Genomic DNA, 24532 nt, shown 5'->3' with positions numbered 1-24532 from the left:
AGTGAAAGAGGGTCTACCCTAGCAAACCTTTTGTATCGTTACCCCAATACCCCCATGCATATGAGATATATTGAGTAGGGTGATCAGATCATGATATGAATAAACATAACAGTTTAAATAATGCACCAGTAAGGCCTTTTTGCGAACCATGAGAATTTCGGGGGGGGGGGGGGGCTCAAGCCCCCCCCCCCCCCCCCCCCCCCGGCTACATGCCTGAATTGGGCCTACTTTTAGACAGGAGTGTAAAGAATTGCACCTAAATTCAGTGAAGCAGCTAATAAATCTGTATGTACAGATGAAATTTAAATGATTAATTATTATTGGAACCAAATTAAAATAGACTGTTTACTTTGCATGAACAGTATATTTAATTCAGAGAAATTCTGCAGGATAAGACTGTAATGCAAAACATATTCAATTTTCAAAAATTACATACAAACACAGAGAACTAATGAAAATCAGTTTTCAGTACTGCCAATTTTTCAGAGACATTTCAGTGATATTTAGGTATACAGTCCTGTACTTTCCCCCTTTTTATTGTAAAAAGGTCAGTTTCAACTGCATTGATATACTCCTTGACTTACTGTCTGGATGTTAAAAAAAATACTATGATGCAATGATTTCAAATTCTATGCATACTTTGCAGAATTAGATCCTCCAATAATGCATGCAGTGCACCAAAGTGGCTAAAACAAGAGGCCTCTCCTCTTTATCTTTATATTACAAGAGTAACTAGTCTCTGGATAGTAAGTTGTGGAAGTTAGCCATGGAATACTTTGCACCTTCCAGATCCATCATGTTTCTCACTTGTCAGTTTCACTGACAATGCAGTTGAAACTGACCTTTTTACAATAAAAAGGGGGAAAGTACAGGACTGTATACCTAAATATCACTGAAATGTCTCTGAAAAATTGCAGTACTGAAAACTGATTTTCATTAGTTCTCTGTTTGTATGTAATTTTTGAAAATAATAAAATGCTTCTCATGATGTATTTTAATAGTAGCCCAAGATTGTGTGTTTAGGGACTTCATCAATATAATCAGCGTTTCTAGCCACTAAAGAATTGGCACTCAGGGAGCACATCACACAACGCAAGCTTCAACTGTGGGTTCCAGGTATTTTGCCATTTCTAAAGTGTGGGTTTCCCCCACAGTCCCTAAGTTGATTGGCAAGCCATTTATTTTTCAATTCCCCGCATAGAGACATGTAAAACTTCAAATCCATAGAGACGTGTAAAAGATTCAAGTCCAAGTCCAAGGAGGATTTCCATAACATGTGATGGAAATCTTCTCTTGCTCATTTGTAAATAAAACGATGACGTTGTCATGGGGGGGGGGGGGCAAGATGGGCAGTATATAATCCTTTCTTCCACCATAAACTGGGGGGGGGGGATATATATCTTTTCAAACAATATCTAATGCTTCTTGACAACTGGACAGACCTCGGATTATGACTCTGACTTGGATTTGAATCTTTTAAATTGATGCTTTAATTTTGATGCTTTAACTAATGTTTAAGTGTGATTTTATTGTTGCTGGCATCTAATGGTTGCTGGTTGTGAGCCACCCTGAGTCCCCCTTCGGGAGTGAGAAGGATGAGATACAAATGTCTGAAATAAATAATAATAAATAAATACAGGTGGTGTAGCTCCTACTGAAATAAGTGTTTAAAAAGGGTGCCTTAACTCATCTTCATTGGAAGGATGTTGGAAAGCAAACAACTCAAGAAGTGGTTCCTTAAGACTGATGCCTTAACTCTGCTGAAGTTGAAGGATTTTGAGGGAAAACAACAGGGAAGGAGATAGTGGAAGAAGACATATGTCTTGCGTGTGGTGGCAAATCAAACAGATAAATTTTAACGAAAGTGGGGAAAAGGATTAGATGTGATGGGGTAGGAAAATCTTTCATTTCAAAACAGGTATGGCAAAGCTTAGGGAAAAACCAATGATTTACTTCATTTTACTTCTCCCATGGGATGAAGTCCCAGGACTGTTTTCACTTCATTGACACAGGATCCCAAGTAAACATACAGAGGAACCCAGTCAGTGCCATGGGTGGTTCCCATGTCATCAAGGCAGGTTGTAGTCTAGATTTTAAAGGAGCTCTTCATACTGTAGAACATATTTGAGTATATAGTTGAAGACTTTAGCTTTAACCTTGTACTGTTCAAACTAAAACCTAGAATAGATTCACTGCTTCACCACTATGATGCCATCACCTGGTCCCAATTCCAACTCATGTTAAGCAGCCCAGGTTTGGTGCATTTTGTCCTTTCACCGATCTTTAGGAAGATGAGTTTATGAATGACTTCGTGAATTTCAATATCTTAACTACAAACAGTTGGTGAGCCTCAATATCTTAACAATGATTTCAATCCAGTTCTTCCGAGAGCTTAGAAAAGTTACTTTTTTGGATGATAATTCCTTGAATCTGGGAAAATCTTGGGATTATTCTCTCAGAATAACTCTTTCCCACTCTGGGGAGAGCTGGGTTGAAGTCATGTGCAGCTGTCGATATTCACCTGCATTTGTACTATTGAAAGTGTTGGCATTTTAATAGAATAAACAGCAGCCACTCCTGGTCTCAGTAAACAGTATTTCTTGGCATAACCAAGTGAAATTTTATGCCTCTTTCAAGAGGAATCATGCTTGAGTTCGAAGAATGTTCTTTTTGATCTTTTAGTGCACTTTCTTCCTGTTTTTTTTTTTTTGGTTTTTTTTTTGGATGTACTGTTTTCCAACATTTTCCCATCTTTTCTTTTTAGCAAAATAGGGATGAATGAAGGCCATTGTGCTGAGTTAGAACCACTTCTGGGTATGTGAAAAGTTACAATGAGAAATGCCACGTTCATCAAACTAGAATATAAAGGTGTATGTGAAAGTTTGGAGTGGCATGATTACCGAGAATGAAACTATCAGCATTCCTTATATCTGCTCATTCTATAAGGGAACACGCTGGAACTTATCGAAGACAGGATAAAAATCTTAAGAGGTACACAAAAAGAGAGAACTTTGCACAAAGTTGGAGCCACCCTTCTAAAAGGTTTGCCAGAGCAGAAGCATATTGTTTCTTTGCTCATGCAACTATAAGGAGTACTGTGTGAAAAATCCAAGAGACGGAATTCCAGAATCTCTTGTAATGTAAGCCTTTTACATCATAGGTTTAGTCCTAACATCTTCTCTCCAGAAGAGTGAAGTTCTATAAATAAGAATAAGTAGCTGATCCTGTTCAGTTTTTAAATTCAGTATTTAATTCTAACCATACTTCCCTACTAGAAATATTTGAGTGAAGCCATAATTATTTGAATTGCTGTAAAAATAAAGATTATATTGTATATAGGCTTGTGGCAATTACATTTGTAGTTGTGCTTTCTACACAAGAACATGAAGGTATCACTTGCTTGGTGCAACTTTAAAGCATTCTGGGTTTTCTAGACAAAAGCTATGTAAATGGGAAGCTTGGAACTCAAGACTGCAATTTCCAAACTTTTTTTTTTATGTGGTTAAATGAACAGTAGGTCTCATAATCAGAGGAATTATGGTATATCATACTGACAAAGGAACATCTGATGACATCAGGAAGGGGTTTTCGGGTGTTTAGTCTGTCACAGTTGGTGGGCTCAGAGGGATGAAAGCCCAGTTTATCTTCGTCTGCCCAAGATTAAGCAGGACTTTATGCAGCCAGGGACACAGGCTTTCTGAAAGGAAATGTTACACAATGTTCTCGTTGTTCATGAGAATTCAGAAAAATCCTTAGTCAAGACTAGCTCGTGGGGATTTCAGTACCCTAACAAAATGATAAAAGGTTGTTGGCTTTATTTTTAAGAAAGGCTTGCTAAAGGATTTTTCAGGCACCGCCAGTCATATTTTTTTTAAGCGTGCTGCTATTTCATCACTGTGTTTGAAGCAAAATAGGGTAGTAGTTTTTCCCAGCTGGTTAACACTCTATCCTAGTAATTTTTTAAAAAACTATAATTTACTGGAGCATGTAAAATTTTAATTGCTTTGAATGAGACAGAAATTAGTTCTCACATCTGTTCTTGCCCTGAAGATTTCCAGGAAGCAAACAGCTACTGGCTATGATTTATAACTTTAGGAAAATGTCAGCTTGGGACAGGGGAGAAAAACTAGCAGTTCATTTAATGGTGAGAACAGTGAGGTGGCTTTGCCAGAAAAAAAAGTAAAATTGGAAAATTTTCAATGCTGTTAATGTTACTTGATTTGACATATTTGGGGTAAATGTCATACATCCAAAATGTTATAATAGTCTCGCTTATCCAACCTTCGCTCATCCAACATTCTGCATTATCCAACGCAGTCTGCCTCCCACCCGGATCCACAGCTGTTTCAATACATTGTGATGTTTGGTGCTCAATTTGTAAATATAGTAATTATTTCATGTTACCGTGTATTGAACTGCTTTTTCTGTTGATTTGTTGTAAAACAGGATGTTTTGGTGCTTAATTTGTAAAATCATAATGTAATTTGACGTTTAATAGGATTTTCCTTAATCCCTCCTTATTATCCAACATTTTCGTTTATCCAACGTTCTGCCAGCCCATTTATGTTGGATAAGCAAGACTCTACTGTATTTATACATTATTTTATTGGAATATTTGTGATAAAAGAGAAAAAATACTTTCCTTGGACATGATTCTATATCATGGTCTGTGTTGCATAGCTTTACACATACTTATTTTACATATCAAAGGAAAGATGCATTTCAAGATCTCAGTGAGCATGTTGGATTGTGCATTGGCTTTTGTTTCTTATAGGCAGTTATAGTAGGATCACATGCTGAATAAGGCAGGCCTTGAGTCTGAATCAGCTGTGATTCTTCTGTGCACACTGAAAGCCTTTCAAATCAAGCCAATTGGGATAGGACAACCCACTGTCCTGCCAAGGGTTTTGTAGATCAGTATTTCAGATAATGTGTATGTCTTCGCAGTGAAATGTTTGATTGTGAACAGGATCGAACTCACAAGGCGTCTCTTTTTGGCCTGTCAGCATAGAAAATCTGGGCAAGACTAATTTCTGATATTGCAGTCGACTATGTTGGGGATGCTTTTAACTAATAGTGGCTGTTTATATAGTTTTAATAATGCTGTATCTATTTGGTTTTACCTGGTTTTTAATTACACTGGTGCTAATCCATGCAGTATGTAGTATTTTAAGAGTGCATCTTGCCATTGCTATATGTAGCATTGTAATGATTTATAGGGTTTTAATGGTGTATTATATTGTATTTAACAATCTGGTTTTCATGTATTTATTTATTTTCATTATATGTGAAAGACCTATGGTCTGAGCATCAAATAAACTTGACTAGACACTGTAAACAAAACATCCTGCAGCAATCTAAATCATCCTGATGTACAGTTTCATTATGGAAAACATCATTATGAAGCATAATAGAAAATATAATATTAAAACATAATAGAAATATTCCTCCAATAATGGCTTCCCTTACATGCTACTTTAAAAAAATGTTATCAGTTTATTGTATTTTTGGTCTAACTGTCCTTTTTTTTCTTGGCAGGTCTCTTCCTTATCCTAGGCTTGATCCTATACCCTGCAGGTTGGGGTTGTCAGAAGGCAACAAGCTATTGTGGACCTTACGCTTCAGCTTATAAACTTGGTGACTGTTCTCTTGGCTGGGCTTTCTACACTGCCATCGGGGGCACAGTCCTGACCTTTATCTGTGCCGTCTTCTCTGCCCAGGCTGAAATTGCCACCTCCAGTGACAAAGTGCAAGAGGAAATTGAAGAGGGGAAAAGCCTTATCTGCCTCCTTTAATGATCCAAGAAAAAAAAACTTTTGCATCTCTCAGAAGAACTGGTTTCAAAATGGACTAATAGCTGGACTCCGGTAGGCAGCAGTGGAGACACACGTCTCCTGGAAAGTCAAGCCTTATAGTGTCACTTTATAGGCAAAATAAGAAGAAAATGTTAACTGGTGGGAATTCTGGTAGTGGGTACATTAACATAATGCTACTTAGCACCCCGGTTGGCTTCAGGTTTCTATGAATGATTTCAAACAACTGTGGAAATTATTGATTTTGTGTTCATCACTATGAAAGACTGTGAAGGAATTCTTTGAAGGATAGTGTTTAAAATAAATACGTCTCCAGTATTTACAGAAAAAGATAGTGTAATCACGCTTCAGTGTTAAGGGTTTTAGGCACCATCCTCCAGAGCAGAATTCATTTTAACGAAAAAGCACGTTGTATGCAATAACAAATTGGAAGAATGCCTAGGAAACGAGCAAGAATTCCAGCTGAAGTTAGCAGGACGGTTTTTCAAGCAATACTTTTAAGGAATATGTAAGACATAAAAGTTACAGCCTAAATGTGTAGGAGGCAGGAGCAGCCAGAATAGGCCTTCTAGCACAGGCGAATTGCAGGTGGTATTATTGATTTCTCTGTATAAATGTCGATGAGTAAAGGAGGTCTTAGTGCCTAGTATATATCACACCAAATGTGTGCCTATAAGACAAGATGTTGGCCCTACAATTTCAGGAACATTAGCAAGCTCAGTACTGCCAACTGTCTGTACTCATCTTTTGGAGTCCAAAATGTCATAAGATTATCTTACTAGAAATCTGTGCCTGAAGAAGCCACAGTACTACCTAATGGTGTTTCTTTTGAAATTTCTTTTTATGTTGTAATGCACCCGAATGGAGCGGCAGATGAATTTAGTAGTTAGTGGTTTCCCACAAGTGATCTTCTTTCATTAGTTATGTTAATATGTTCAGTGATTTCCCATGCTTTTTTGAAAATACATTTGAAGGGATGACTAATATCTTGATGTTCAGTTGTTAGATTACTCTTATTAACACTGATACAATGCATCAATATATGTCTTCTTTAGGCATTTTCAAAATCCTCCAATGCGACTCCATGGTCAGCTTCCACTGAAAGTGTTTGCTATTTGTTATTTTAAGTTAACTGTGGTAAGTCTGGGAACGTATCCACTCTGGATACGAGGGTCATGCTTACTTTATATTATACCTTCCAACAAACGAAGGACACAGTAGTTGGGGGTCTTCTAGACTAAAATGCTATATTAAACCACTAATGATAACCACTTATTTCTACTATATTTTCTAAAAGGAAAAAAAGAAACTTTGGGTGAAAAGGAATGTAATTTGGAATCTACCCTTTAACTCAGGATTGTAGTGCATGGTTGCTGCTGCTTTAACCACTGCTACATGAACTCCAATAAGGCACCTGTGAAATTAACAAGTTGAAATTAAAGACATATACATTTTGTATGATGTTATCAGTGCTGTTCTGTTGAACGCCAGAAGTGTTGAGGGTACAGAGTCAGTTCACAAAAGCTAGGCTGCCTCTCATACTTTGTGACCAAAGTATGAGAAAGTCCCTGCAACATAGAGGCTTCCAAGACTTCACAGAGAGTATAAAGTGTCACTTTTTAAAGGGGGGATCATACCACTATAATAATATAGTTTAATACACCAAATGTTAAACCCAACTATCTTTAAATTCCATATTTACCAGCTCCTCCTACAATATTCCTAAAACATATTCCCCCCGCCCCCCAGACACCTGACGAAAACCTTCCAAAAAAGAAGACTTACTTGTGACCAAAGACAAATGCTGCCTCCTATTCTAAACAAAAACTTTCCAGGGTGACAAAACATGGCTATTGGGATCATTCAGCAGGTCCAAGCTGGATACTGTACTGGGAGGCTGCAGTACAAAGTCCTGCTCAAACCACCCATCGTATACATTTCTGGTTGTGCTCTCATTGCTAATAATGAAACAAACCCACCTGGTTGAAACATTTTACCATGGAAGTTAGAATAACCAGTAGGAGTTAGATGTTTACATCAAGCGCTGCCTTAAATCATCACAGGGTGTGATTTTTACCACATATCGCAAGGGGAAGTGCTAGTCTGAAAATGCCTCCTGTAAATATTGCTCTTTAGATCCAGATGTGTAAGCATCCTCGGCATAGCTGTGCACCAAATGACACTTTTTAAAAAATGCAACATTGTTGTTTTTAAACTTCTCTCTCAAAGTGACATGGAATGGTTTTTACTCAATTAAAAGCAAGTGCATAAATCAGCCCTGAGAGACAGAGCAGTTGAAGGAGGTAGCTTTTATGGAACAGACTAGTACAGGATGCTCTTGAAAAACACTTGCCTAAAAAGAACTTGATTCAATAAACCACTAGTTTTTTGTATTCAGTCTCCTACATTTCAAAGTTTCCTTTCTGTCAGGGTTCCAAATATGAATATATCAACTTACTGAAATGCTAATTTGTTGTGTTAATTAATGAATTGATTAAATAAAAAAATTAAAAAAACAGGTGGGGAGGCATCTATTAACAGATTTTTAAGTATCGTGTTCAGGGAGGTGGGAAGTAAGCTTCTACCTTATTTTTTCTACATTATTTTCTTTGCATCCATTCCATGGATATTTAGATTTTGTGTATGTTGTTTTTCTCTTGAACAGGCTTGAAAAATATTGTGGACCAAAAAAGCATGGTAACTTAGAAAGCACACATATGATGCAAATTAAGCCTAGCTAAATCTTAGCATATAAGTGAGAGAGATAAACATGTACTTTTGCTCCTTTCTAAGAGACTGTCTTACCCTGTTTGCATTAATCACCACAACCTAAAACAATTGCTTGTTACAGTCTAATATGGCTTAGCTATACACCTGTTTTTCTTTAAGTGCCTCTAAGATCAAAAAGCTGCTGGAAAGGAAGGTACAGTATATAGCCTCTTTACTACTGTAAAGGGTATTAAGGGACAAGGCTTTCCTCTGTTCTGAAGCTTTCCTGGAAACCAGAGACACAGTCCCACATAAAGGATTTTACATACAGGATTTATAATTTAATAGAACTCTGTTGATACAATTAGGACCTCAGCTTCCACATTTGAGTCAATGAATATTTTAGCAACCAAACACTGGCATTATCCATCTATCCTATACAGTGCACAGTGTTTCTTTCTTACAGGTGGGACATATTCTAGACTGATTCCAGTTCATGATTTGTGAGTGGCATGGTGGTAAAGGTAAAGGTTTCCCCTTGACATTAAGTCCAATCGTGTTCAACTCTGGGTGGTGGTGCTCATCTCCATTTCTAAGTCGAAGAGATGGCGTTGTCCGTAGACACCTCCAAGGTCATGTGGCTAGCATGACTGCAGGGACCGCCGTTACCTTCCCACCCGAGCAGTTTCTATTCATCTACTCACATTTGCATGTTTTCAAACTGCTAGGTTGGCAGAAGCTGGGGCTAACAGTGGGAGGTCACCCCACTCCCCAGATCCGAACCACCAACCTTTCAGTCAGCAAGTTCAGCAGCTCAGCGGTTTAACCTGCTGCGCCACTGGGGCTGGTGGTACATCACCTTAAAAAAAAACAAAACCAAAACCATACACTTTCATGGTTTTATCCATAGCTACCAATATTATGCTTCCTTGGATGAAAGATCTGTTGCCACCCACTGAAGTAACTTCACGATGGGTGCCTCAAACTACCATGCTTTCGATAAAAGTGTCCAAACAAACACAATCCTACAATTTAATCTGAAATTTTAATCTCTAAACAATTCCTGCAAAAAGTATTTCACATTCCTCAGAGGCTGTGTACAAGACAACTGTGGTTAAATCTTTTTTTATATACATGTGTGTGCCATTGCTCTTTCCAGAGAGTAAGAAATTAAACTGTGTATATGTAATGTGCAATAAGATGTTTAGAAAACGAATGGTTTGAAAGGGACAAGAATGGTAAAGCTTCGATGGACAAATAAAACTACTATAATGCCATTTAACATTAGGAATCAACTTTGTGCTATAAAGCCTCCTTTGAGAGAAGGCAGGGTTAACCATAACTGCAGAGATTGGTAATCTATTTATAGCCTTAACTCTAAATGTGAAGTGTATGCTATTATTTAGCAACTAATGAGCTCATCAGCAAAAAGGAAGAGCAACAGGGGGCGGGAAGTGGGAGACGTTTGATGTGCTGCAGTCCGCCAAACTCAGTAAAGAATGATGAAATGGAGTTGGACTGCTAATTTAATTGTCTACAATATAGTTTGTTTGTTTTTTGTTGTTTTTTTGCCTAATAAACAGTTATTAACCCCTGATGTTGGCAAGTAAATCATTTCCAAATCTGAACTGGTATTATTGGCAATCTGAAAGCCGCTCTGACTGCCTTTGTAGTTAAGGAGCAGGGTAAAAATACCCTATAAATAAATAAATACCAAAATTCATCCTTCTGAAAGTCACACGGCTAAGTTATCTGGGAAACAGAAGATAGAAACTACACACGTTGTGGTTCCTGACTACAGGAAAAGAAGAGAAAACCTTTTTACTGATATAGAATTGCGCTGACTGTTACGATCCTTTAGGACTAGAGCCTATCGGAAAGGAGGCATACAAATGGAGATAGAAGGTAGGAGCTCTATCTTTCATTACTGATATGTAAAAATAAGCTAAGGTTGAAAATAACAAGCTAACGTTGTTTTATAAATTTATGTCAATAATTCTAATTTTCATCAAACTTTTTAACAAGGAAAGACATCAAGAACCTACTTATTACCGACATGTCATTTTCCCAAGTGCTCCAGATAAATTAACAAAAAACTCCTGTTACTACATCTTTTCATGACAGTTAACTATTTTATAAAATCAAATAGAAATAAATCATGAAACAGCATATACTTTACATAACTTTTCTTAATTCAGATACACATTTAAACCAAACACATTTTGAATGATTTAATTGTCATCTAAAAACCAGCTTTTATCAACACAGAATTTAGAGTGGGGACTAATTTTGGATGGGAGGGAAACTCAAGAATCTCCCCTTTCAGGCTGCCCTCCTCCAACTTGCTCTTGCTAATGGGAACTCTTCCAAGAACATTTAGGAAGAACATTGTTTGACAAGGGAGGAACAGGTTGTATGTTTTCAAGTTTAATGACTCCCAAATAAGTGGTTGTCAATTAAGTGCATTAATTAAACATGCTGATCAATTAATGCACTTTTAATTATAAAATTTCAAATAAAAATGCATACGTAAAGTGTGACCTACAACCCTTCTTTGCTGTAGTGATGTCAGCTCCCATCCCCATGCGCTGGCACCTGCACCTTTGCCAAACAGAGATATTGACCTGGCTGCACAAAACTACATTTATTGTGACTAAGCAGACAGTGCTAGCAGAAAATATACAACCGCAAGCATTTCAAGGCTCAGATACTTGTGTTGAAAAATTAGTACAATGAAAGCTATGAACCATTGTATATGTGTGTATGTATGTATACAGAGAAAGAGAGCAAATATGCATTTTTAAAAACAATGCCTTTTCACTCTTTTGTAAGTTGTTTTGTAAGACGATACTATGAAACTCTTTCAAGTCAAACCTGGGTGAAAGAAATAAGTGAGCAGTTGTCTGCGTCCATCACAAGATCCTCACAACATCTGAGAATTCTTGGGCCGTCTCCACCATCTTGCTGTCACGCAAATCCGCAAGCCAACTGCAACCCTGCAGTTATGAGTTATAGCATGCCACACAGAAGAAAAACAGCCCATGTCTGGATTGAAGACGATGATGGGAATACTTCCCTTGATATGAAAACAGTGTCTATGAAGTTGCTGTATGCACAGAAACCTAGAGAGCTTCTAAAGCTTAGAAGAAAGAATTTAAAATGTCTAATGCAACTTGGGCTTCCCCTGCTATAGCATTCCTCAAAGCCATATCAAATACACCCCTACATTTAGATTTAGCCTACTGTGTGGTGCATACAGCAGCTTTTTGAGAATGGAAAGACAAAAGAAAAGGTTCCACTTCAGTACTTGAGGTGCAGAGCTGGTTCTGTACTACTTTGTATTGTGGTTGCTATCTTTGTTGAGGCATTCATGTAAAGATCAACAGAGTAAATGATCTTACGCACCAGCAAACAAAATGATCCTAATATAAAAGACAGCAAGTAACAGTCATTTTCAGAGGTTTAATTTTACTTCCAACAAATTCCTGGACAAATTTAAAACTTGTATTCCATCAGTACTGACAAACCATTCTCTTTTTAAAGCTTCCAATTTACATCACAGAACCAAAACACTGCATCTATTAACTGGGTATTTTCTTGAGAACAATCCCAGTTCTAACTGTACTAATATCTGTTCCAGTAACTGACACGCGTTTCCCACTGCAGAAGGTTACAGAATCTATATACAGAATACAAAAAAACTCCCTGACCCAGCTTTAATAGTGCATAGTTACATGTATAACAAGAGCATATCCAGTTGTGCATCCATATAAAGTAAAGCATTGCTCATTTAGATGAGCATCCAATGACAGGTGTCTTCCTGCACTTCTGAAATTTTGCTATATTCACACCCACATTCTGTAACTATATGTGTAACTATACTAGACTAAAGCAGGATCAAGGTAAATAACGTGATTTTTTCTGTACAGTTTATCCCTCTTTCATTCCATCTAACCTTTAAAAAAAACACCCCTAGCTTGTTTTTAAAACTATACAGAGCAAACATTCATGAAACATTTTTATTCTATGTCACTGAGTTAATACAATAAATATGCAAAACCTTTGAACTATCCAGACATGCTACATCAGAAGATCTGTGTGCATTTCTACAGAACCATGACATTCACCATGATGGCAAAGCATTGTTAGTAATTTACAAATATACAGATATCCCTCAGATAAATAACCCCAATGCCAAAATTATATAAATCAGACTACTGATGATCCAATGTTGAAAATCAATCTGAACTAAACTTTCAACAACTGGATACTACAGAATGACTTGTAATGGGAGCATATTTCTTCACTGATGTTCTTTCGCATCAATATCTTAACATTTTAACATACAACAGCCTTCTGTCAACATGAAAAATCAGAAGTTGGGAAATGCAGAAATTTACTGCAGCATTTCTGATCAAATGTGGTGGACTATGTTTCCAGAGGTTTATAAGAATCTAATACTCAGCCTATGTTAAAACATATTTTCTGGGGCTGGGATGACTGACAAAACTACTGTAAACTAGATCTCCATTTATATAATTCAAGTTTCAATCTGCTTTATCCCCTGAGACAAAATTATTCAAGAACCATCTTTTTGCGAACTGTTAATAGTTTCCCCTCTCAACAGAGTTTAAAGAATAACAAAGCTGTTGTGGGACTACTGATGTACTGAAAAAAAGTACATAAACATTGTGAAAGCCAACACATTGACCTTATAGTTCAAGAAATACATGCCCTGACTTTTAAACTACACCCACAATTTTAATTACCCTTTACTTCAAATGATGACTTAAAATTATTTATGCAAATAATCCTCACATTTTACTATTTAAAGGTGTAATTGAACCGTTATAGTTTCCTCATTATTTATTTTGTAATTTCAGATATGGAAGCGTTGTCCACCCTTGACTACTAGGCCATACTGTATTACCATTTCTACAAATAAATGCTGGGAAACAGTGTATTAAAAATCGGACCCATCTTGCAATACTGCAAGCTAGTATATAAGAATTAACACATCCTTCATGACAGAAACTGAGTATTTTGGAGCGTTAGCACAAGATATGATCCAAGTTATGATCCAAAAGTTTGGGTGCCTCAGAATATCAGGTCGGGGGAAATGATTGAAAACGGAGAAGCAATTAGGACTCAGAATGTTATGCTGATGAATTAAAAGCCACCAAGAACCTCTGTACACACATTGTCAGCTGGTCAATGCTGAAAACTTCCTCAGTTTGCATTTGATACAATGCATTTATTCAGATTAAAACATACATGAAGGCCGAAGTATGTTAAAAGATTTCATGTACATAATTAAATTTCAGTTTTTAAAAGACTGATAAGAGTCTGTGATTACAATTCAAAATTTAAATGAAATTGTATATCCAGATGCTTACAGAAGCAGTAAACAGAGTGACTGACAAGGCTAAGATTCAGTACCATTATTAAACACAAGTGCACATTTTTAAAAATGTTGGAATTCTTAAACACAACAAAAAAATTCCACAGTATTTTAACAGGTCAAGAACGACGACTAATAGGAGTGTTCCAGATACTGGTTAAAAGTATATCTTTAATGGATACCCTGAATTCCACACTACATCCATGATTTTAAAAGTATCTTTAACAGTATGTTTTCCAAAGTCATGAATACTGAATTTAAAATATAATTGCTCAGCTCCAATTCAACGTAATTAATGTCTCTTCATCTTCTTCTCCTGGAACACCTGTGCTCCAATATTTCTCAGTTAGAACACCTTACACCATGAATAAAACAAATTCCCAACCAACACTATAGTGATAGAGACAAAATCTGGACTAAAACAACAGCTTAGCATGGTCAAAACCGTTTCATGCAAACTCAGATGTTTATCAAAAGATTTATTATCCTAAAAAAGAATTTACATTATCTAGCATACTTATTTTAAGCTTACATCTGTCCTTCATCAGCTGCTGAAGCTATAAAGCAGCAGCGGCCAAAATTTCTTGCTCAAAACTATCAGCTGCCCTGTTTCTTATTTAAGAAAGTAGGGAAGCAAGTTATTAGGAACAACAGTATTTAATCCAAAGTGCTTGTCTCAAGTCAAAATGAATGGTTCTGGAGAAAACTTTTCAACCAGAAAAAAGCCAAAAATCCCATTAAAATTGACCTCAGGAGCTGCCAATCATTTTCAGATCTACAGTTGAAATTGTCACCAAATATAGGATGCCTCCAAAAATATGGAGAAAAATAGAACAATTTTATGTTAATAGTAGTAGCCAGGAAATACGTCCGAATAAATATTTTTTCAAGGAATGGAACAACGACCTTATCCTGTTTAGCTCATGCACAGCTTCAAGAGACATACATGCTGTGTGCATTTTTAACACAAGTCTTCAGGGAATATAAGTGACTGGAAAATAAAATACAGCCAGAGAGTTGTAGTGATTTTCATCTCTTTTGCTCTATATTTGGTTACCCTTAAAAGCATTTTGAGCGGCACTAGTAGCTGCTGTTGAAGCTGCATTGGCTGCTGCAGTTTGTACAGTTTTGTTGGACATCACGCCTGTTGCAAATTCTTGTTGGGCTTTCTCAAAGCTTGCTCCAGTTGTGCGATATAGACCATGCACCTATGAAGAAACCAGAAATAAAACAAAGTGAGAAGTGTTTTGTGATGGAATGTCCAGACTCTTAATGTTTCTGGTTAGCTAAGTACTTTTAAATGAAGCTCCCGCACCCACCCACTCTATATATCAATCCACAATGACCAAAACACCTTCCTTATGAATAGGACCAATCTCCCAATACTGATTCAAGCTTGTTGTGTTGGCTACGATTCAAACCGTATGGCAACGGCTCTGAATTTGCAAGACCTTAGCAGGAATGTTACTAAAAAGTAATGCCAACTTGATGGCATGTAACAACAAAGTAGTTAGTATATACGAAGTCTGACCTCTAGTGGTTACTACAAACAGCTACAAACACATTTGAATGAAACTGGTTTGGATAAAATGAGAAATGGAATCGCATCTATCAGCCTGGCTATCTCATCTGTCTATCAGTATCCATGCATGCCTTATTTGGGTTTTCTTCCATAATCTCTCTTCAAATATTCGCCTCTTTGACTTTTTGGAGATTTCAGATGTTCTCAAAAACCCTAATTTTTGGATAAGGCTGTAGTTCCCAATTAATATAATATAAATTTTGATAATAAACTAAAATCCAATATCTAATCCAGTATCAGATGACAGACTTTAAGAAAAACATATTAAGAAAACATTTAGCAGGCACATGATTAACATGCACACATGAATATACACTCCTATCAATGGTAAGGATTTGGTACACAAAGAGTACTGACCTTTTTAAACATAACTAGTGAGATTACTGCAGATGCTGTGAAAAGTGCAGCTATGATTATCATCATGATGCCTACTGGGATGCTAAGGTTAAGCCCAGTGAGAGATGAAATCCATCCACTGAAGAGAAAAAAATACACAACTTATAAATATTTGTATATTACTGACTCAAGCTCCAAGATTATATATTTTCTGAAACCATTACTATTGTTCATTTCACCAGCATTTTGTGTGTGTGTGTGTGTATAATTTTACCATCCAGGCTTCCAGTATAGGCTACAGGAGATGGGGGATGACAAAACTTTTTAAAAAAACGCAATTTTGGTAAGAACTAATTCTGCATATATATTGCAGACACGGGGGGAGTTAGTAACTAACAGAATTCAAATCTTTGCTATTTCTTGTATGGTATGTAAAGTAGAGCAAAATACACATGTGAGTGCTTCTGAAATTATATACCTCTTTCTGGCAGATGTAAAATGCTGTCAATTTAAGGGTATACTATTACCTGGTTAAGCATTATTTTAATCATATACGCTCTCTTTGTGCATACCTTTAAATCCCCTATTGACTAATGGTGACCTCATTTTCTTAGATAAGGAGGCTTGATAACGCATTTTTCAATTTTGCAAAAACAAAAAGGAAACACAGAAAAACATTTTTTTCCCCTAAGGCTTTATACTTTCAGAAAATTTTACATTTTAAAAAGTAGACTTGCATATACATGTACACAGAAATTCCATGGGCCAAATTTTACGAAATTTGTTATTAGGAAGCTAGAAAAGGTGACTAGAATCCATGTTGCCTTATCCTTTACAGGCAGTTCCCAAGTTACAAACATCCAATTTACAAATGACTCATGGTTAAGAATGGGGCTGAGACAACAGGAAGTGAGACAAAATCTACCCCTCGGAAGGGAAATTCACCCCTGAAAGAGTTACCATGGGGAAAAAGGGCCTCCACTGAAGCTTTGAGTTTTTTGATATATGGGTTACTTTAAGTGTAAACTCCCTACTATGGACATGTAGATAATACATTGTAGATGTAAAATAGCTATGGATATTTTTAATAAATCGTAATCAGGTATGTGCTGCTTATGACACAATGATTTGGCTTCACCCTTATCTCCAACCTAAAATAGTCAAAAGTAAGCATCCCTCTGTGTATTATTAAACTTTGAAAAGGTGGCATGTTAATCTAATTCCCACCTATGATTAATGCAATATAACAAAGCAGTTGTCTTACCAATTGCCCCATCCTTGGAATCCTGCAGCCTGAAGTACATGTACAGCAAATTGACAAATGTATACAAAGAAGAAAACAAAGAATCTAAAGGAACTGTCACTTCTGAAACAAAAAGAGATAAAGAGAAAAAAAGTCAAGTATTTATGGTATTTGTCAAACATGACAAAATATGAAGCTCAACACCTTAACAAGTAGAGTACAATCATAAACAGAAATGTGAAAAATGATACATACAGAAGTGCTGGTTTTTTATGACTATGCAAATCCTTGTGGAAATAAATCACAACAGTATAGCTATGTTTCTAAAAAAATCTAATGCATATATTTTTCGCAATCCATATTTTGAAAGATGCATGTTACTTGCAACTAACATTATATTAAAAAATCACAATATTTAAAGATTGAAAAATAGTTAATTTCTGTATGTATTTTAGTAAGACTGTTTTCACATGATTGGAAATATTTACCTGAAGGCTCCATAAAGTGGTCTGTACCAGCAGACAAATGAGCAGGGTGTGAAAAGCAAGAACCAAAGAATGCTCAATCCAAAATCAACTCCTCGCTTAGGATCAAGGCAAAACCAGGCCAGGCATCCAAAGATGTTAAGAAATAGTGTAACTGCGTGGACTGAGGGAAATTAAAAGTACATAACCATAATTCCAGAAGTATTAAAACAATACAAAACTTGAATACATAATCTCTATCGTCAGTCTTATATCAGCATCTAATTATGTAATCAGCATGGATAAAACACATTAAATTTAAATTAGATTTTAAACTCTTAAGATTGTGTTATCCAAATCTTGTTTTCATTAAAACAGGATAAATCTCAAAATAGTCTGACAATTCTCTTAGGTCCCCCCAGCTTGGAATGGACTTAATAGAAAGGTTCAAAGCCCCTAAAGACTCAAGTGTCCTGTGACCTTGACAAGAGGGGAGAAGACTTTTTGACTCTGTTGCTGGAAATGGCGGGTGGTGGTGTAAGAACTTCATGTTTACTCTAAACACTGCAATTACAATGAAGACATTATGTAGCACTTTATTTAAACAAGTGAAAGCAAAAACTTATGACTCCTTGTCTAAACCATTATAAATACAGTACTGGCTATGTGTACAGTGGGTTAGATACAGTTCCTAATTTCAGTGAGGCAGCATCCTGCGAATTTTCTTGCCAGCAAAAATTGCAGAAGATAGTCAATGATTTTTGTTTCCTCTGCAGTCGTCAGTGCCACTTTCCAAAAGTCCCCAACTTTCAGTGTGGGTTCTCATGGAACATAGATTACATTGGGAAGGGAACTGAAGAAACGTAAGAATATAAAAGGGAAAGAGAGAAAATCCTCCTTTATTCTGCCAGCAGAAATGTGTTGCAAAATTCAAAAGCTTCCAGTAAACAGAACAGGCCCTTCTGTCAAGAAGAAGCAAACTCAAAATCCAACCTTGCATTTATTATTCTCTCAATTATGTATTTGTCTTCAGCTAAAGAAAATAGGCAACTGCTTTCCATCCTATCAGAAACTCTCAGCCTCAGATATGACTGAAGAGGATTCCAGCTGCTCTCGCTGCCAACATCTCTGCACTACCTCAGTTCAATGCACCAGCTTTCAGTCACTGCAGATTTATTAAATACACTCTTTCACTTTGTCTGATCACTTTGCTTCTGCAAGCTATTCTGATCACTACTCTTTTAAGGTAGAATTGTTGCATATTTACAAAAGTCCAACAGAAATCATTCAATTCAAAATTTTCTGTCTCAACACAGATGTTGTAAAAGGGTTGTTTGCTGAAAGGCTAGATGTTCTGGATTGCAATCCTAGTAGTGTTAATGACTATTTACTGCAAACAAACACGTTTTACTTGCTATAAACACCAGTTGTCAAGTACAGCCAATCCCCAAGTTACAAACATCTGACTTATAAATGGCTCATAATTAAGAACCGGGGGGGGGGGGGGGGCAGGAAATGAGAGAAATCTACCACTAGGAAGGGAAATTCACGCCTGAAAGACTTATCATGGGGAAAAGGTGTCTCCACTGAAGCTTTCTCACCAATCCTTGTTTCCACAATAGGCCATTTTTTCAAACTCCAATTATCACAGGGACAGAAAGTGAGGTGAAATCTTCTGAACAGGGGCAGAGATAGCAAGATAAACATAATGGGAGTGTTAACCCTTCCATTTGTTATCCAAAGCTTGTTTGTAACTTGGGGACTGCCTGTGTGTCTTTAGTGGAACTAAATAAATTAAGTAGTTTATTTAATTATATAATATATTATATACCCCTTTTATTATTTTATATCAGTAATTGAAATTACAGTCTCCTTCTTGAAATTTAAACCACCTTAATTTAAATCAAACAATTTACTATGGTGGCTGAATTTACTCTGTTTTTAAACTCTATTTTAGTCTGGACTCAGACTTCCCTGCAAATACAGAAACAACTTGTGTTGCTGACATCTGGACAATAATGACAGCATACAGAATTTTTTTGCGCATAGTGGCATGCGAGTGTAGACATTTACTCACAGTGAGTCAAATTTCAACAATTTATTTAAAATCTCAACTTGTGAAAAGTTTGAATTAAAATAAAGCTTTTGCAAAAAAAAAAGAAAAAAAAAGAAAAAAGACAAATTCTGCTAATGCAATGGATTTAAATTCAGTGCATGCTTTTGCAGAAGCGTGTTTTTTTTACTTCCATACCCATAACTATCAAAAGTACTATCTCACCTGATCTTTCAGGAGTCCCCAAATCATCTGGAAAAGTTTCTCAGGGAGGCATTAAGTAAAAGGAGAAGAAAAGAAAAAAAAACACCTCCAAGGTCCCCAGAGGAGCATCCTTTAAACACAACTCCATTTGGGGATCCTAACCCAGGTCTTTGGTGCCTTATCCTTTTCTTCTTGATCATGGAGGAAACGAAATCTGAAGGAATTCTGCCACATAGCCATAACTTCAGCTTTACTTATAATGCTATATCAATGCTTACATGTTAACCTAAGCATTGCTTATACTCATAGGTCTGTGTCTATAGGAGATCATGTTCTGATAGTTATTTCAAAGATTACATAAACTTTATAATGATATTTTACGTATACAGAAGCTCTATAGACTTTACTTACACATCCACAAGTAATACATAATCTTCACGGTCTTCTGAAATTCTACAGGTATGTCTACAGAGAAATCCTGATAAAAACAGGGACCCACTGGGAAATTGCCAGGTAGTGGAGGCCAATTGTTCTTTCTTCCTGCAAGAATTTAAAATAAAGTCTTGGCTATTAAAGTCCACTTCACAAATTTTACTTTTGTGATATACAGATCGAGCATCCCTTATTCAGAATTTCAAAACCTAAAATTTGAAACTGTCTACATAGGTGGCCAAGAGAGTGACACCTTTGCTTTTTCACACTTCAGTGTACAGAAACTTTGTGTCATGCACTAAATTACTTCAAGTAGGGTGTATAAAATTACCTCCGGGCTACATATATAAGGCATACATGAAACATAAATGAATGTCATGATTAAAATTATTGAAAAACCTGAAAAGATCTAAAATCCAAAAAACTTCTAATCCCAAGCACTTTGGATAAGTGATACACAATCTATATCTGAAGAAATGTTTGTTGATCTTCTGCAGCTTAGTCAGGTAGCATGCCAATATACAATACAATTACTTTCCTAAAATACTATTTTTAAGTGGAATATCATAATACATGTAACAGCCTTGTCATCCGGTCAATTAGCATCACAATCCTAAATCCAAATAGTGATCATAGCAATGCTTACTTTTGCTTGGCAGTGCGAAGAAGGCATTTATTATGCACAAACTTTGAATTGGGGTTGAAACATGCCGATTGTCCCTTCATGTCACTAACTTCTTAAGGACTCAACTGTCATGCAAATAGACAATAGGATGAAGCAGGGATCAGGAGGAAAGTGCTGATTTTTTCCTTCCCATGTGATACCCCTTGCATCAAGTACTCATCCTATTGCAGAATCAGCTTTTTAAAAATCTTCCTCTGATGCAAATGAGGAGTTTTTAAAAGTTTAATTGCTGAGTGGGGTGGGGGGGCTGTGGATTCAAGAGACTACTATTAAATAGATGTAAGCGTGTGAAGTGTGTGTGTGGGGGGGGGGGGGGAGACAATAAATGAAAACAAAGTTAAACCTTTGATCACACTTTTAGCAAAAACAGCAAGGAACACAGACAAACAAGGTCTAACTAATATAAAAATATGCTTAACATATCGCTTTCAGTCCAAAGATAAATTGTTCCAACTGAGGCTCCAACCCATTGTAAATATTCTTTGGACAATGTTCCATTAAAATATCTGAATAAACATTTTGGGATAGTGTTGTTAGATATTGCCAATTCACAGATTACTACTTCCTTGGCTATTCCAGTATAAAAGGAGTAGGATTGATTTTAAAGAATCCTCAAAGCAAGTAAATGCTACAGTTACTACCTTTTTGTATTTTGAACCTTTAGATCTTCCTAAGCTGAGAAAAATTCTTATCTCACTTGGCAACTACTTGTACCTATTTATGGAAGTGAACACCACACTTCAAGAACTACAGTTTAACTTCAGCATTTAATGCCCTGAAATAAATTGTGTCCTCAGGTGCAAAATCAAGGAATTGCAGCCTATTGCCTTTTCAGAGGATGTTAAGGCGTACCTCCCTGCTGGTTGAGACTCTGCATCTCTCTTTCCCTACGATCTAGTTCAGCTGCTTTCCTTTCTAATTCTTCCTGGCGCTTAAGTAGTTCAGCCTGGGCCAAAGCATGTTCCTGGGAGAAAAGAAATCGAAAAGTAAGCAACAACAGAGAAATAACCAACAAGAATTCATTTCCTTCTGTTCAGATTTTATTATTAACAATATGAAATATACCTTTGCGATTTGAGTATAAGCAGGTGGTTCTTCCGTGGGTTTCATTATAGCTGGCTGCGTACTGGGCACATTGGGAACTTTTACACTTCCTTGTTGTGGCTAGGAAAGGGCAAAAAAGTACTTTAGAGATATTCTTGGAAACATTATAAAGAATAAGCACAGAAAACTGCAAGAAGTAAGAGACACATCTGTGATTAACTGGATGGTCACCTATGTAAATATCCATAGGTATATTTGTTTGTTTATATTTAAGATACTTTGACCCCACCTTTCTCTGCCAAGGCAGCTTACAGCAGATAAAACCATATAATGCAAAGGTAAAAGATAGTTAAAATCACAATTACATCAACCCCTTACCACCTCCCCTTTCTGGTCCCTATAACGGAGGTATAGAAGCAGAAAATCTAAAGCATAGAGCCAGTATCTCTGCACACTACCACAGAGTAAATCTGTCAATATAAATAATATATATAATATACAAACATTTTTTTGTTTATATGTTTGAAACTTTTGCTTCAAAAAAAGCTCCGCAGCTGAAAAAGTTTGAGAACCCTGTCTTAGCATGATAAATAATAGTGGAAGAAACTATTGAGTATGGAAGAAGGAAGATGAAATGATGTTTAGGCCCAGCTATTAACATGCTAAAAGCTAGGCTTGTGTACAGATTCATTATGGAAGTTTGCCTTCAGCTTGTTTGGAAGCCCGTAACAGCATGGGCTTCGCAGCCATTTCTTTACCGGCTGCAACAGTGACTGTTGAAAACTGGCTGCTTTCCATTTCTTTTGGTTACACATGGTGTGTGGGGAGGGAGGGAGCCACTAGAAGGAAAAGGATCCCATAGAGCAAGGTGTCTTAAGCCCTCCCTTCACTTTTGATTTGGAAGCAGAAAAAAGATTGAAGCATGAGAGGGTAAGGTGCCAGTTTTTTTTTTTCCAGGGCCTCAAAATCAAGACAGAAGAGAGGGCTTTTTAAAGGAAGCCTAGGGTAGGATACCTCTTCCTTCCATCAGAAATTGTAAGCCCCCTTGAAATGCCTTGGAAAACTGTCTCCTGCAGGCAGAAAGTTGTGCACACTTGTAGCTCCTGAATCCTCTAGAGTAGAAACAGCTTTAACAAAGCATTAAACCCAGGTCTCCTCTACAGACAGAAGGGAAAGGATAACAAAAAGAGTGATATCTTAACTCTGATACTTTTAATCTAGGTCTTAATGAAGGATATAAGGACCAACAATGCTTAAAATGGTGGAAAGGGGAGCCTGGGGAGCCTGGGAAGCCCCCCCCCCCAATAATGGGCGGGATAGAAAACACAAATTTCAGCTTCTCAGATCGAAAACTGATTTCTGTCCTCCCAAATTCAGGAGGCTCCCAAAAAACGGATCAGGATCCCCACCGAAATCCGGGGCACCAAAACTGATAGCAGTTTACCCAGATTGCACAAGCCTACCAAAAACTAGTGTTTGTTATGCTTTGTTTGAGTCACAATCTGAATGGAAAAGAAAAAAGATCAAGTACTTCTATTTAATAAAATCAGGGACATCTGTTTCATCAACCAAAGAATTAACCGATTAATTTGATCCAATAACTTATTAACATTGTATCTCTGTATTTTTCATCATGAAACTGTTCAGCAAAGAAAGATTTTCTTTCCTTATATAGAACCAAGCCTTTGGAGCAGTGAAAAGAGGCAAAATGGTGTCCTGAGATGGTTTTTAAGCAATGTTTAATGTGGGTATAAGTGATTTTAATGTTTGTATATATTTATGGTTTTATGTCCCAGCATTGAATGTTTGCCATACATATGTTGTGCTCCGCCCTGAGTCCCCTGCGGGGTGAGAAGGGCGGAATATAAATGTTTTAAATAATAAATAAATAATTTGGGTTTCTCTCTGATCAGAAGCTGCTTCACAGTTCCTTTTTATATGCACTTTATTCTTTGATTCAGCCATCCCATATTTATTCATTAGCTCGACTGGCCAAAACCACAACATATTTACTTAGAATTAATTCAAATTTAATTCCGTACTAACTAATTTTTAATGTATTTGTGGATTTAACTAAAGCTTGAAGAAATAAAACATCCTATTATCAAGAGACATCCCAGTTTATTGTGTGCCTGAGTTTGTGATATTATCTTTGAGTATAAACTGCCATCAAATGTAATGTGCACCTCAATTTTGAAAGTGTACATTACAAAAAAAAAAAAAAAAAAAAAAAGGATTTGCTGTCAAATGTAATGAGAGGCAATTGTGGCTGTGAAAAGGCTGCTGGGAATCAATGCCTATCTGTCTGGCCTTCCCACCAGCCTTTTCATGGCCACCACTGCCTCTCCCTCTGTCCCTAGCTGGGATCTCTTGTCCAACAGCACAGACAGGTTTATGTGCCTGATTATAACGCACTATCAAATCTAATGTGCAGCTCAATTTTAGTGATGCAATTTAGCAAAAAAAAAGTGAGCATTAGACTTAAGCAAATGTATTAGAAAAAGACTGAGAATTTAAAATATGCACTGGAATTATTTAATATTACATACCCTGAAAAAGTAAAACA

The 24532-nt window shown here is 36.6% G+C and overlaps 2 protein-coding genes across 4 annotated transcripts in view; one reads left to right on the top strand and one right to left on the bottom strand.

The window, feature by feature from the left end:
- The window catches only part of LHFPL2 (LHFPL tetraspan subfamily member 2), a 128174-nt gene extending 118055 nt beyond the window's left edge, over window positions 1-10119 (top strand). For all 3 annotated transcript variants that reach the window (XM_060761618.2, XM_060761619.2, XM_067464574.1), the window contains one exon: window positions 5539-10119. In XM_060761618.2, the coding sequence (XP_060617601.1) occupies window positions 5539-5795 (257 nt within the window). In that variant the 3' untranslated portion in view covers window positions 5796-10119. The remainder of the gene's footprint in view (window positions 1-5538) is intronic.
- Window positions 10120-11970: 1851 nt separating this feature from the next.
- The window catches only part of SCAMP1 (secretory carrier membrane protein 1), a 38680-nt gene continuing 26118 nt past the window's right edge, over window positions 11971-24532 (bottom strand). The window contains exons 3-9 of the mRNA XM_060761617.2: window positions 21988-22086; window positions 21775-21886; window positions 20217-20345; window positions 17573-17732; window positions 17106-17207; window positions 15863-15980; window positions 11971-15131 (exon numbers count right to left, since the gene is read on the bottom strand). Coding sequence (XP_060617600.1) covers window positions 14967-15131; window positions 15863-15980; window positions 17106-17207; window positions 17573-17732; window positions 20217-20345; window positions 21775-21886; window positions 21988-22086 — 885 coding nt within the window. The 3' untranslated portion in view covers window positions 11971-14966. The remainder of the gene's footprint in view (window positions 15132-15862; window positions 15981-17105; window positions 17208-17572; window positions 17733-20216; window positions 20346-21774; window positions 21887-21987; window positions 22087-24532) is intronic.

The sequence above is a fragment of the Anolis sagrei genome, chromosome 2 (genome assembly GCF_037176765.1).
Source record: "Anolis sagrei isolate rAnoSag1 chromosome 2, rAnoSag1.mat, whole genome shotgun sequence".
NCBI classification, from domain to species: domain Eukaryota; kingdom Metazoa; phylum Chordata; class Lepidosauria; order Squamata; family Dactyloidae; genus Anolis; species Anolis sagrei.
Note: the sequence above shows the minus strand (reverse complement) of the source record. Positions and strands in the feature narration are given on the sequence as shown.